This window comes from Coregonus lavaretus (assembly GCF_964263955.1).
Source record: "Coregonus lavaretus genome assembly, chromosome: 20".
Classification (NCBI taxonomy): Eukaryota; Metazoa; Chordata; class Actinopteri; order Salmoniformes; family Salmonidae; genus Coregonus; species Coregonus lavaretus.
Window position 1 is genome coordinate 39,786,467 of NC_140007.1, and position 13,307 is coordinate 39,799,773.

The 13,307-nt window shown below is 46.2% G+C and overlaps 1 protein-coding gene across 1 annotated transcript in view; it reads right to left on the minus strand.

Annotated features, from left to right (window-relative positions):
• The window catches only part of LOC311148373 (E3 ubiquitin-protein ligase HUWE1-like), a 98,745-nt gene that overhangs the window by 64,229 nt on the left and 21,209 nt on the right, over positions 1-13,307 (minus strand). The window contains exons 16-24 of the mRNA XM_084185325.1: positions 12,914-13,034; positions 9,254-9,361; positions 9,050-9,151; positions 8,750-8,830; positions 8,383-8,489; positions 6,633-6,825; positions 3,492-3,583; positions 781-1,001; positions 555-612 (exon numbers count right to left, since the gene is read on the minus strand). Coding sequence (XP_084041451.1) covers positions 555-612; positions 781-1,001; positions 3,492-3,583; positions 6,633-6,825; positions 8,383-8,489; positions 8,750-8,830; positions 9,050-9,151; positions 9,254-9,361; positions 12,914-13,034 — 1,083 coding nt within the window. The remainder of the gene's footprint in view (positions 1-554; positions 613-780; positions 1,002-3,491; positions 3,584-6,632; positions 6,826-8,382; positions 8,490-8,749; positions 8,831-9,049; positions 9,152-9,253; positions 9,362-12,913; positions 13,035-13,307) is intronic.

Consider the following 13,307-nt stretch of genomic DNA (forward strand, 5'->3'; position numbering starts at 1 on the left):
AGTAGTCTCTAACAATTCACAACAATACACACAAATCTAAAAGTAAAATCATGGAATTAAGAAATATATAAATATTAGGACGAGCAATGTCGGAGTGGCATTGACTAGAATACAGTAGAATACAGTATATACATATGAAATGAGTAAAACAATATGTAAACATTATTAAAGTGACTAGTGTTCCATTATTAAAGTGACCAGTGATTCCATATCTCTATATACATTGAGCAGCAGCCTCTAAGGTGCAGGGTTGAGTAACCAGGTGGTAGCCGGCTAGTGACAGTGACTAAGCACGTCCCAAAAAGTGTTTGATTAGACGATAGTGCACACCGTTATATGCTCCCAGAAGTCATTATTTTGTACAAATGTTCAGATTAATTTTGAACACAAGAGAAACAATGTCATAATGTGATCTTGGAGAGACTAAAATTGTCTGTCATCACTTCATTGACAATTTTTGGTGAGTGTAGAGGGTCTTGATTTAAGTGTGCTTTATTGCAGGTGATAGTTTCATCACACTAAAATAACCAGAGAAGGTGCATCAACACACGTACCACATTCAGAATGTAATCCATCAGAGGAATTGGTATCCTCTCTTCAGTGCCAACAACCCTATAGGAAAAACGACAGAAACCCCATTATCCCAACTACCGATCACAAACATGTAACAAAATGTAAATACATAAATGATTTATGAATATAGAGAAAAATAATAATATCAGGAGCAATAAATCCTGAAATGATCAGGAAGAATCACATCTCTGATTTGGTATGTCATACAGTTCAACTGGCACTGACTGTCTGTTGCTCTCTGGCTCCCCCTGCTGCTGGGTGAAGGTATGGAGCGCCTCCTCTTCCTCCTCGTCTTCGCTGGAGGCCTCCTCGGCGGCGTGGGAGGAGCGGGCGGGAGGCGCGGTGACGGTGCCATCAGTCTTCTGGATAGAGGGCTTCTGACAGATGTACTCCGGGGCTCGGCCCAGGTTACATATCTCCTCCAGTAACTGGGAGAGGACAGTTTACCTTTTAGTCATTTAGCTGGCGCTCTTATCCACAACGACTTACAGTTAAGTGCGTTCATCTAAAGATAGCTCGGTGAGACAACCACATATCACAGTCATACACTGCTCAAAAAAATAAAGGGAACACTTAAACAACACAATGTAACTCCAAGTCAATCACACTTCTGTGAAATCAAACTGTCCACTTAGGAAGCAACACTGATTGACAATTAATTTCACATACTGTTGTGCAAATGGAATAGACAACAGGTGGAAATTATAGGCAATTAGCAAGACACCCCCAATAAAGGACTGGTTTTGCAGGTGGTGACCACAGACCACTTCTCAGTTCCTATACTTCCTGGCTGATGTTCTGGTCACTTTTGAATGCTGGCGGTGCTTTCACTCTAGTGGTAGCATGAGACGGAGTCTACAACCCACACAAGTGGCTCAGGTAGTGCAGCTCATCCAGGATGGCACATCAATGCGAGCTGTGGCAAGAAGGTTTGCTGTGTCTGTCAGCGTAGTGTCCAGAGCATGGAGGCGCTACCAGGAGACAGGCCAGTACATCAGGAGACGTGGAGGAGGCCGTAGGAGGGCAACAACCCAGCAGCAGGACTGCTACCTCTGCCTTTGTGCAAGGAAGAGCAGGAGGAGCACTGCCAGAGCCCTGCAAAATGACCTCCAGCAGGCCACAAATGTGCATGTGTCTGCTCAAACGGTCAGAAACAAACTCCATGAGGGTGGTATGAGGGCCCGACATCCACAGGTGGGGGTTGTGCTTACAGCCCAACACCGTGCAGGACGTTTGGCATTTGCCAGAGAACACCAAGATTGGCAAATTCGCCACTGGCGCCCTGTGCTCTTCACAGATGAAAGCAGGTTCACACTGAGCACATGTGACAGATGTGACAGAGTCTGGAGACGCCGTGGAGAACGTTCTGCTACCTGCAACATCCTCCAGCATGACCGGTTTGGCGGTGGGTCAGTCATGGTGTGGGGTGGCATTTCTTTGGGGGGCCGCACAGCCCTCCATGTGATCGCCAGAGGTAGCCTGACTGCCATTAGGTACCGAGATGAGATCCTCAGAGCCCTTGTGAGACCATATGCTGGTGCGGTTGGCCCTGGGTTCCTCCTAATGCAAGACAATGCTAGACCTCATGTGGCTGGAGTGTGTCAGCAGTTCCTGCAAGAGGAAGGCATTGATGCTATGGACCGCCCATTCCCCAGACCTGAATCCAATTGAGCACATCTGGGACATCATGTCTCGCTCCATCCACCAACGCCACGTTGCACCACAGACTGTCCAGGAGTTGGCGGATGCTTTAGTCCAGGTCTGGGAGGAGATCCCTCAGGAGACCATCCGCCACCTCATCAGGAGCATGCCCAGGCGTTGTAGGGAGGTCATACAGGCACGTGGAGGCCACACACACTACTGAGCCTCATTTTGACTTGTTTTAAGGACATTACATCAAAGTTGGATCAGCCTGTAGTGTGGTTTTCCACTTTAATTTTGAGGGTGACTCCAAATCCAGACCTCCATGGGTTGATACATTTGATTTCCATTGATCATTTTTGTGTGATTTTGTTGTCAGCACATTCAACTACGTAAAGAAAAAAGTATTTTATAAGATTATTTCATTCATTCAGATCTAGGATGTGTTGTTTAAGTGTTCCCTTTATTTTTTTGAGCAGTGTAGTAAGAAAAATGTTCCTCAATAAAATAGCCATCAGCAAAGTCAGTGCTGGCAAGATAAGACAAGTTTGAGTGTTAGTGTAAACAAGGCAAGGGTGTGTTAATTTACCATACCGTAAAAACCCCTCTAGGCATAAATAATGAGTTGTTCCTGTTACAGAAACAATAATGTTGTGCTAATTCACTAAGCAGTTTACAAGGTTAATCTATATGATTAGGGTCCTAGTTTTTTTGTGACCATGTGACCTGAACCAGTTGAACTCTGTCCCTAGTTAAAAGCCGCAATAAGAGCTCAGTTTTTCCTGGTCAAGTCACATGCTGAGTTACAACTAGAAGTCTAGACATGATCAATGGTAGGGATGGGCCTTTGAATGAGTGTTTGAGCACGCACTACAATCATTTTGAGTAATTGAGTAATCACATGTTAGCGTGAAATGGGGCTGAAGGCCAAAAAAGTTTGCAGTATGCTAAAGGTTTTTCCAAATTACTGGTGGTTCTGATACACAACTTTAACATAGTCACTGCACTTGACATACTCCAAAATAATAAACATCTTAGTTGGAAATTGTCAGTTCTTATACATTTAACCTGCTAAAATAGTTGTATTTGTAAATTGAGTACTTGTATTCGATTATTAGTAATCGAATACAAACCTGTACTGGAGTACTCACTCCCATCCCTGATCAATGGTGCTGATCATTTCAATTTTTTCCCTGATCATTTCAGTTTTTCCCTGATCAATGGTGCTGATCATATCAGTTTTTCCAGGCCTCCTGTACATGTCATTGTAAACCCACCTTGATAATGGCAGTAGTGGCGTCAGTCTTCAGAGTGGGTTGGTGTCTCATCAGTTCATCCACAGCACTGCCCAGGTTGGACGCTGTATCTCCTGTACACACACACACCAGCATGGTTACATACAGACATCTGAATCAACAGTGTATAGTGTCGCCATACTACACTGAATAAAAATATAAACGCAACATGTATAGTGTTGGTCCCATGTTTCATGAGCTGAAATAAAAGATCCCAGAAATTTTCCACATGCACAAAAAGCTTATTTCTGTCAAACGTTTCTGTCAAACATTTGTTTACATCCCTGTTAGTGAGCATTTCTCCTATGCCAAAATATTTAATCCACCTGACAGGTGTAGAATATCAAGAAGCTGATTAAACAGCATGATCATTACACAGGTGCACCTTGTGCTGGCAACAATAAAAAGCCACTAAAATGTGCAGTTTTGTCACAACACAATGCCAAAGATATCTCAAGTTTTGAGGAAGCGTGCAATTGGCATGCTGACAGTGGTCTAAGGCACTGCATCGCAGTGCTAGCTGTGCCACTAGAGAACCTGGTTCGAATCCAGGCTATGTTGTAGCCGGCCGCGACCGGGAGACCCATGGAACGGCGCACAATTGGACCAGCATCGTCCAGGGTAGGGGAGGGAATGGCCGGCAGGGATGTAGCTCAGTTGGTAGAGCATGGCGTTTGCAACACCAGGGTTGGGGGTTCGATTCCCACGGGGGGCCAGTATGAAAAATAAAAAAATTATGTATACACTCACTAACTGTAAGTCGCTCTGGATAAGAGCGTCTGCTAAATGACTAAAATGTAAGAATGTCCACCAGAGCTGTTGCCAGATAATTGTACTCCTGAGTGGCGCAGTGGTCTAAGGCACTGCATCGCAGTGCTAACTGTGCCACTAGAGATCCTGGTTCGAATCCAGGCTCTGTCGCAGCCGGCCGCGACCGGGAGACTCATGGGCGGCGCACAATTGGCCCAGCGTCGTCCAGGGTAGGGGAGGGAATGGCCGGCAGGGATGTAGCTCAGTTGATAGAGCATGGCGTTTGCAACGCCAGGGTTGTGGGTTCGATTCCCACGGGGGGCCAGTATAAAAAAATATGTATTCACTAACTGTAAGTCGCTCTGGATAAGAGCGTCTGCTAAATGACTAAAATGTAAATGTAATATAATTGAATGTTCATTTCTCTACCATAAGCCGCCTCCAACATAATTTTTGAGAATTTGGCAGTACGTCCAACTGGCCTCACAACCGCAGACCACGTGTATGGCGTTGTGTGGGTGCAGTTTGCTGATGTCAACGTTGTGAGCAGAGTGGCGCATGGTGGCGGTGGGGTTATGGTACGGGCAGGCATAAGACATGGCCAACGAACACAATTACATTTACGGATGGCTAATTGAATGCACAGAGATACCGGGCCCATTTTTGTAAGGTATCTGTGACTAACAGATGCATATCTGTATTCCCAGTCATGTGAAATCCATAGATTAGGGCCTAGTGAGTTTATTTCAATTGACTGATTTCCTTACATGAACTGTAACTCAGTAAAATCTTTGAAATTGTTGTATGTTGCGTTTATATTTTTGTTCAGTAAACATTCCTATAAACACACACACCTACAGTACCAGTCAAAAGGTTGGACACAACTTGTCTTTATTTCTACTATTTTCTACATTGTAGAATAATAGTGAAGACATCAAAACTATGAAACAACACATATGGAATCATGTAGTAACCAAAAAAGTGTTAAACAAATCAAAATATATGTTTTATTTTTCAAAGTAGCCACCCTTTGCCTTGACAGCTTTGCACACTCTTGGTATTCTCTCAACCAGCTTCATGAGGTAGTCACCTGGAATGCATTTCAATTAACAGGTGTGCCTTGTTAAAAGTGCATTTGTGGAGGGGGGGGGGGGGGGGGGGGGTCAGTCAATCCGGAAAATGTGAAGAACTTTAAAAGTTTCTTCAAGTGCAGTCGCAAAAACCATCAAGCGCTATGGTGAAACTGGCTCTCATGAGGACCGCTTCAGGAAAGGAAGACCCAGAGTTAACTCTGCTGCAGAGGATAAGTTCATTAGAGTTACCAGCCTCAGAAAATGCAGCCCAAATAAGTGCTTCACAGAGTTCAAGTAACAGACACATCCCAACATCAACTGTTCAGAGGAGACTGTGTGAATCAGGTCTTCATGGTCGAATTGCTGCAAAGAAACCACTACTAAAGGACACCAAGAAGAAAAGACTTGCTTGGGCCAAGAAACACGAGCAATGGACATTAGACCGGTGGAAATCTGTCCTTTGGCCTGGAGTCAAAAATGGTTCCAACCACTGTGTCTTTGCGAGACACAGAGTAGGTGAACAGATGATCTCTGCATGTGTAGTTCCCACCGTGAAGCATGGAGGAGGTGGTGTTATGGTGTGGGGGTGTATTGCTGGTGACACTGATTTATTTAGAATTCAAGGCACACTTAACCAGCATGGCTACCACAGCATTCTGCAGCGATACGCCATCCCATCTGGTTTCGGCTTAGTGGTACAACCATTTGTTTTTCAACAGGACAATGACCCAACACACCTCCAGGCTGTGTAAGGGTTATTTGACCAAGAAGGAGAGTGATGGAGTGCTGTGTCAGATGACCTGGCCTCCACAATCACCCGACCTCAACCCAATTGAGATGATTTGGGATGAGTTGGACTGCAGAGTGAAGGAAAAGCAGCCCAGCATATGTGGGAACTCCTTCAAGACTGTTGGAAAAGCATTCCAGGTGAAGCTGGTTGTGAGAATGCCAAGAGTGTGCAAAGCTGTCATCAAGGCAAAGGGTGGCTATTTGAAGAATCTCAAATATAAAATATATTTTGATTTGTTTAACACTTTTTGGTTACTACATGATTCCATATCCATTATTTCATAGTTTTGATGTCTTCACTATTATTCTACAATGTAGAAAATATTTAAAATAAAGAACAACCCTTGAATGAGTAGGTGTCCAAACTTTTGACTGGTACTGTATTTTTCAACAGAGTGAATAGTGTCCCAATATAGTAGCTTCCTTTAAGTTAACACACCTCTCACGCTCTCTCAAAGGTCTCTCTCGCTGTACTAGATTGCTATAACTAACACACACACCCCCAACTCACCCAGAGGGTCAGAGCTGCGGCGTCGTCTCATGGCAGGCAGGTAGTCAGGTGACAGCAACACCTTGAAGAGGCGCTCAAAGGGCTGGCATTGGACGAAGGAGTGCAGGCCTCGCGCGTTCAGGCACAAGGCACTGAACACGTTAGGGAGAGAACCAAGCACCTCCCGGGTGGCCGGGACCTGCAGAGAGAGAGACTGTGAGAGAGAGAAAAGGGAGAAAGAGAGAGAAAGGGGAGGAAGAGAGAGAGCGAGTGAGAGACAGAGTGGCGAGGGTAGGGAACAACTGGGAGGAAGGGGACTGGGAAGGGAGGAAAGGAGGGTAGGGAAGGAGAGAAAGAGGGTAGGGAAGGAGAGAAAGAGGGTAGGGGGAGGGAGGGTAAGAGGTTAGGGGGGATACGAAGTTAGGGGGAGGGAGGTAAGAGGTTAGGGGGGTACGAAGTTAGGGGGAAGGAAGGGTACGAGGTTAGGGGGTGGAAGGGTACGAGGTTAGGGGGTGGAAGGGTACGAGGTTAGGGGGTGGAAGGGTACGAGGTTAGGGGGGGTACGAGGGGTACGAGGGTAGGGGGGGTACGAGGGTAGGAGGAAGGAAGGGTACGAGGTTAGGTGGAAGGGAGGGTACGAGGAAGGGAGGGTACGAGGGTAGCGGGAGGGTACGAGGGTAGCGGGAAGGGAGGGTAGGGGGAAGGGAGGGTACGAGGTTAGGTGGAAGGGAGGGTACGAGGAAGGGAGGGTACGAGGGTAGCGGGAAGGGAGGGTAGGGGGAAGGGAGGGTACGAGGTTAGGGGGAAGGGAGGGTACGCACAGAGAACCAAAACGTAAAGGCAATCAGGAGTGGGGGGAAAAACAGGAGGAAAGAGTGAGGGAGGAAAGGAGGAGAGGAAGCGGTGAAACCAAGGAGGGAGAATGACTGTTTAATGCAACGCTGTGTGACGGAGAGGAGATGGAGGAGGAGGGGAGGAGGAGAGGAGATGGAGGAGGAGGGGAGGAGGAGAGGAGATGGAGGAGGAGGGGAGGGAAGGAGGAGAGGAGGGATGGATGGAGGGGAGGAGGAGGGGAGAAGATATGGAGGAGGAGGGGAGGAGATATGGAGGAGGAGGGGAGGAGATGGAGGAGGGGAGGAGATGGAGGAGGAGAGGAGATGGAGGAGGAGGGGAGGAGAAAGCTAGGCAGTGTAGGCGCTATGTCCACTGGTTACACTGTTGTTTATGTATGACCCTGTTGAAAAAGACAATGTGACATTTAAATATGTCAAATGTGTAGGAGCGGAGAAGAGGGAGATGAGAGGGGGAGCAGTGAGAGGAGATGAGAGGGGGAGCAGTGAGAGGAGATGAGAGGGGGAGCAGTGAGAGGAGATGAGAGGGGAGATCCGCTGAGCGACCAAAGAGAGGGAGAGAAAAGATTGAGAGAAAGAGTGACCCCGCATTCAGACAACAGCGACAAAAACTTCCCTCGCACTTATCAAAGCAAACCTACATTGACGACCATGGAGTGGACGTTTCATATCCCGCTTTGTGTTGCTATCTCACAATGCTCTATTTTCTACGTTCCACTTTGCCCAGATTCGTCCAGCCAACCAGAAAAATGTTGGCGGGACAGTGATCGGTTTAGATTGGTTTAAATCCTTCCACATTTCAGAGGGGGAGAAAGGGGATTGGACGTTATACTAATGCTTTCACTTGCAGAAAAGTTTTTTTGCGACTAGTGCCTGAATGCGGGGTGAGCCGAGAGGGGAGGGAGTGCTGTGAGACTCACGTCTTTGATGAGCAGGGCATGCAGCATGACATCAGTCAGGCCGTTATCCTGCAGGGAGGAGAGCAGAGATGGCTCCTGGAACACAAACACTGTCACCACCTCCGTCGCTGTGGAAGAGGGAGAGAGAAAGAGAGAGGGGGGGGGGGGGGGGGGGGGGGGGACCAAGAGAGACATTTTTACAATCAGAAAAAACTGAACATACTAATTATACTATTCCTTTCTGCCTCTTAACATCAACCTGGCATATGCTTTGATGGACTTTGCAGAATTGTCTCAATGATCAAGTGATATTACTAAACATACTGTACAATATAATGCATCTCATCGAAGATTTCTCTGAAGCATGTTGTGTGACCTGAGTACTCACCCAGCAGGAAGAGAGAAGGTCCATAGTACTCTGCATTACTGATGATGTGCTTGAGTGAGGTAGGCAAGGACCCGTCCATGACTGGAGAAGAGAGGCCATACAGAGAGACAAGGAGGTTAGTCCAGGGGGCATTCACACAATACATTTACATCATGGTTTTGTTGAAGCACCAGTACCTATTTTAAGCATTACAACCTTAACCCATCTGACCATATAGGGCCAGTTTCCCCCAGATAGCTTAAATCTAGAGTATGTCCATTGGTCATGCTTTTTAGAGTCTGGTTATCATAGCTCACTCACCGTGACGGATGCCATCAGAGAAGGCAGGGTCCTGGATGGCTTTCTTCAAGAAGTTTAGCATCGACTTCAAAAGAGCTGCTCTCTGGGGAATACACTGCACGCCTGGAGGGAGAGAACACATGGGAGATGGAACACATATGAGTGTGAGCGCCCGTGTGTGTGCTTGACTGAGCCTGTGATAGTCTAAGCTGAGGGTGTTTGTACCTGTGCGGGGCGTGCTGGCAGTGCTGCTCTGTGCTCGGTGGTCTGTCTCAGGTCTGGAGCCAGAGGACGTTGAGGGACCAGGGCTGCTCTCCATCCTCTCTTCTGACACTGTTAGGAAGACACAGTTTTAGCAACCACAACACACAGCCATAACAGTACAACACCACACCGCTAACAGCCATAACAGTACAACACCACACCGCTAACAGCCATAACGCCACACCGCTAACAGCCATAACACCACAACACACAGCCATAACACCACAACACACAGCCATAACACCCGAGGGGCCAGGGTTCCAGTCTAGAAGCACGGTTTCGACTGGTCCTACAGTTTTGCTTCGGTACTGCATAGGGATGTACATCAGTCAATTTTTCTGTCGACTAACTGACCCTCATTAACATGCAACAATAACAAGCAAATCATCTTACAGTCAAAATGCTATAGCCTATCATTGAACACGCAACTCTAGTAATGAAGCAGCAAAATTTTTAAAAAAAAAAACATTTGCCAAAACGCAATTCTGTTATTGGCATCAGGAAGTATTTTCTATGGATGGATTTTCACAAGGCTACTTTGAAACAAGGTAAGACATGCCTCATTATTTGAAGTAAAGCTTCCAGATAATTCCTGCCTCAAGCTCACATTGCAAAGTGGTGGGTGACGCGCTGATAAACTGCCTACCGTTGACTACAGTCGTGGTCAAAAGTTGAGAATGACACAAATATTGGTATTCAAAGTTTGCTGCTTCAGTGTTTTTAGATATTTTTGTCAGATGTTACTATGGTATACTGAAGTATAATTACAAGCATTCCATAAGTGTCAAAGGTTTTATTGACAATTACATTAAGTTTATGCAAAGAGTCTATATTTGCAGTGTTGACCCTTCTTTTTCAAGACCTCTGTAATCCACCCTGGCATGCTGTCAATTAACTTCTGGGCCACATCCTGACTGATGGCAGCCCATTCTTGCATAATCAATGCTTGGAGTTTGTCAGAATTTGTGTGTTTTTGTTTGTCCACCCGCCTCTTGAGGATTAAGTTTCCTGGCCATGGACCCAAAATTTCGATGTTTTGTTCCCCGAGCCACTTAGTTATCACTTTTGCCTTATGGCAAGGTGCTCCATCATGCTGGAAAAGGCATTGTTCGTCACCAAACTGTTCTTGGATGGTTGGGAGAAGTTGCTCTCGGAGGATGTGTTGGTACCATTCTTTATTCATGGCTGTGTTCTTAGGCAAAATTGTGAGTGAGCCCACTGTTGGCATGACACAGGACTGATGGTAGCGCTCACCTTGTCTTCTCCTGACAAGGTGTTTTCCGGATGCCCCAAACAATCGGAAAGGGGATTCATCAGAGAAAATGACTTTACCCCAGTCCTCAGCAGTCCAATCCCTGTACCTTCTGCAGAATATCAGTCTGTCCCTGATGTTTTTCCTGGAGAGAAGTGGCTTCCTCGCTGCCCTTCTTGACACCAGGCCATCCTCCAAAAGTCTTCGCCTCACTGTGCGTGCAGATGCACTCACACCTGCCTGCTGCCATTCCTGAGCAAGCTCTGCACTGGTGGTGCCCCGATCCCGCAGCTGAATCAACTTTAGGAGACGGTCCTGGCGCTTTCTGGACTTTCTTGGGCACCCTGAAGCCTTCTTCACAACAATTTAACCTCTCTCCTTGAAGTTCTTGATGATCCGATAAATGGTTGATTTAGGTGCAATCTTACTAGCAGCAACATCCTTGCCTGTGAAGCCCTTTCTGTGCAAAGCAATGATGACGGCCCGTGTTTCCTTGCAGGTAACCATGGTTAACAGAGGAAGAACAATGATTTCAAGCACCACCCTCCTTTTAAAGCTTCCAGTCTGTTATTCTAACTCAATCAGCATGACAGAGTGATCTCCAGCCTTGTCCTCGTCAACACTCTCACATGTGTTAATGAGAGAATCACTGACATGATGTCAGCTGGTCCTTTTGTGGCAGGGCTGAAATACAGTGGAACATTTTTGGGGGGATTAAGTTCATTTTCATGGCAAAGAGGGACTTTGCAATTAATTGCAATTCATCTGATCACTCTTCATAACATTCTGGAGTATATGCAAATTGCCATCATAAAAACTGAGGCAGCAGACTTTGTGAAAATTAATATTTGTGTCATTCTCAAAACTTTTGACCATGACTGTACTATCAGGTGATAGGATACTCCACTCCTCAAACTAGGCTCCCATGGCAAATGGGAGGGGCGCTTTAATTATGAGTTAAGATTGAGAAATATTTTTCCTTTTAAATTGTGGCCATCAAAGTTAAAGTGATTGCATTTAGAATTGTTATTTGTTGCACAATGACTGGCCTTACAAAAGCACGTTTCACTCCAGTGAGGAGCTACTCTGGCGCTGTCTGATAGGTGATAGGATATTCTGCTCCTCAAACTAGGCTCTGTATGCGTGATAAATAAGATGCGAGACGACTAACGATAATAAACACGCCAATTTAATTCCACTAAATTATGCAAATTAATCCAGAAAGACCATTTCCATAGACGGCCACAGAGAAGTCAGATTGGAAAATTACTAATAAGACACGTTAGTCATCACCTTTGTAGCTGAGGTCTATTCCCCCCCCCCCCCTAATCACTGTTAAGATATTAACATTTTAGATTTATCCAATGTCTACCATGTTTTTGGATAACGTCATCGCTGCTTCCTGTGCACACAGTGCTAGTGCGCATGTGATGTTGGTCCATATAAACCAGATGCAAGCAGGATATAGACAGTTCATGAATTGGCGTTCTGTGAACGTGAGTATATTACCTTGAAAATAACAGTTGGACATCTTGGACGCAGTCTCCAGTTCTTATTATATTTCAGTTATAACACCACCACACCCAGCCACAACACCAGAGCCAGCAGCCACAACACCAGAGCCAGCAGCCACAACACCAGAGCCAGCAGCCACAACACCAGAGCCAGCAGCCACAACACCAGAGCCAGCAGCCACAACACCAGAGCCAGCAGCCACAACACCAGAGCCAGCAGCCACAACACCAGAGCCAGCAGCCACAACACCAGAGCCAGCAGCCACAACACCAGAGCCAGCAGCCACAACACCAGAGCCAGCAGCCACAACAGCCAACTCTGGATCTATATTATCACCCATAACAAAGGAAAGGAAAACGTGGAAAAATGGAGACCATTTAACTCTTTTCATTCTAGTTTTGGGAGCTCATTAGTTTGTTGGTAGCGACCATAACACTACAGCACGTAGCTAGCTAACTATTATAGAACCATCACTGGCCTCCTGTAGCTCAGTTGGTAGAGCATGGCGCTTGCAACGCCAGGGTTGTGGGTTCGATTCCCACGGGGGGCCAGTATGAAAAATTTATGCACTCACTAACTGTAAGTCACTCTGGATAAGAGCGTCAGCTAAAATGACAAATGTAAAAAATGTAAATCACTGGACAGTAAGTCCACATACAGTTTAACCCTCAACAAAAGTCAATCAAATGGATCTATATTGACTGACCAAAACAAGGTATCTTTTTTAGACTAACACCTTAAACTAGTGCTATTATAACCATGTTGATCCCTTAATATGGTCTCTTCAACAAATGTAGGGCTATAGCCCGATGTACAGAACAGTTGATTGACAACAGAAAAGAAAAGGAGCCTACCGCTTTCTGACTGGCCGTCCGCGTCCGTGTCCATGTCCTCAGATTCCACGGTAGAGTTGAGTCTCTGGATCTTTGGCTTGATGACAAAAGGGCACTCTTTTCTCGACAGGTCCACCTCATGCTGCAGAGAGAGAGAGAGAGAGAGAGAGAGAGAGGGAGAAGGAGAGAAAGATGGATAGAGAGTGAAAGAGGGGGATAAAAAGAAAGAGGAGGAAGAGAGAGGAGGAGAGTGTACAGGAGTTTGGCACACGGTTGTTCAAGCCATGACTCCGAGCAAAGTACAGAGCCCCTAGAGTGCTGCGTCAGATCCCAGGCAGTGAGGTGTGTCGTCACCCACTCAGGTTATTTATGCAACACATTTATTATTTCCCAGGTGGGTCACAAAGGCCCCCAA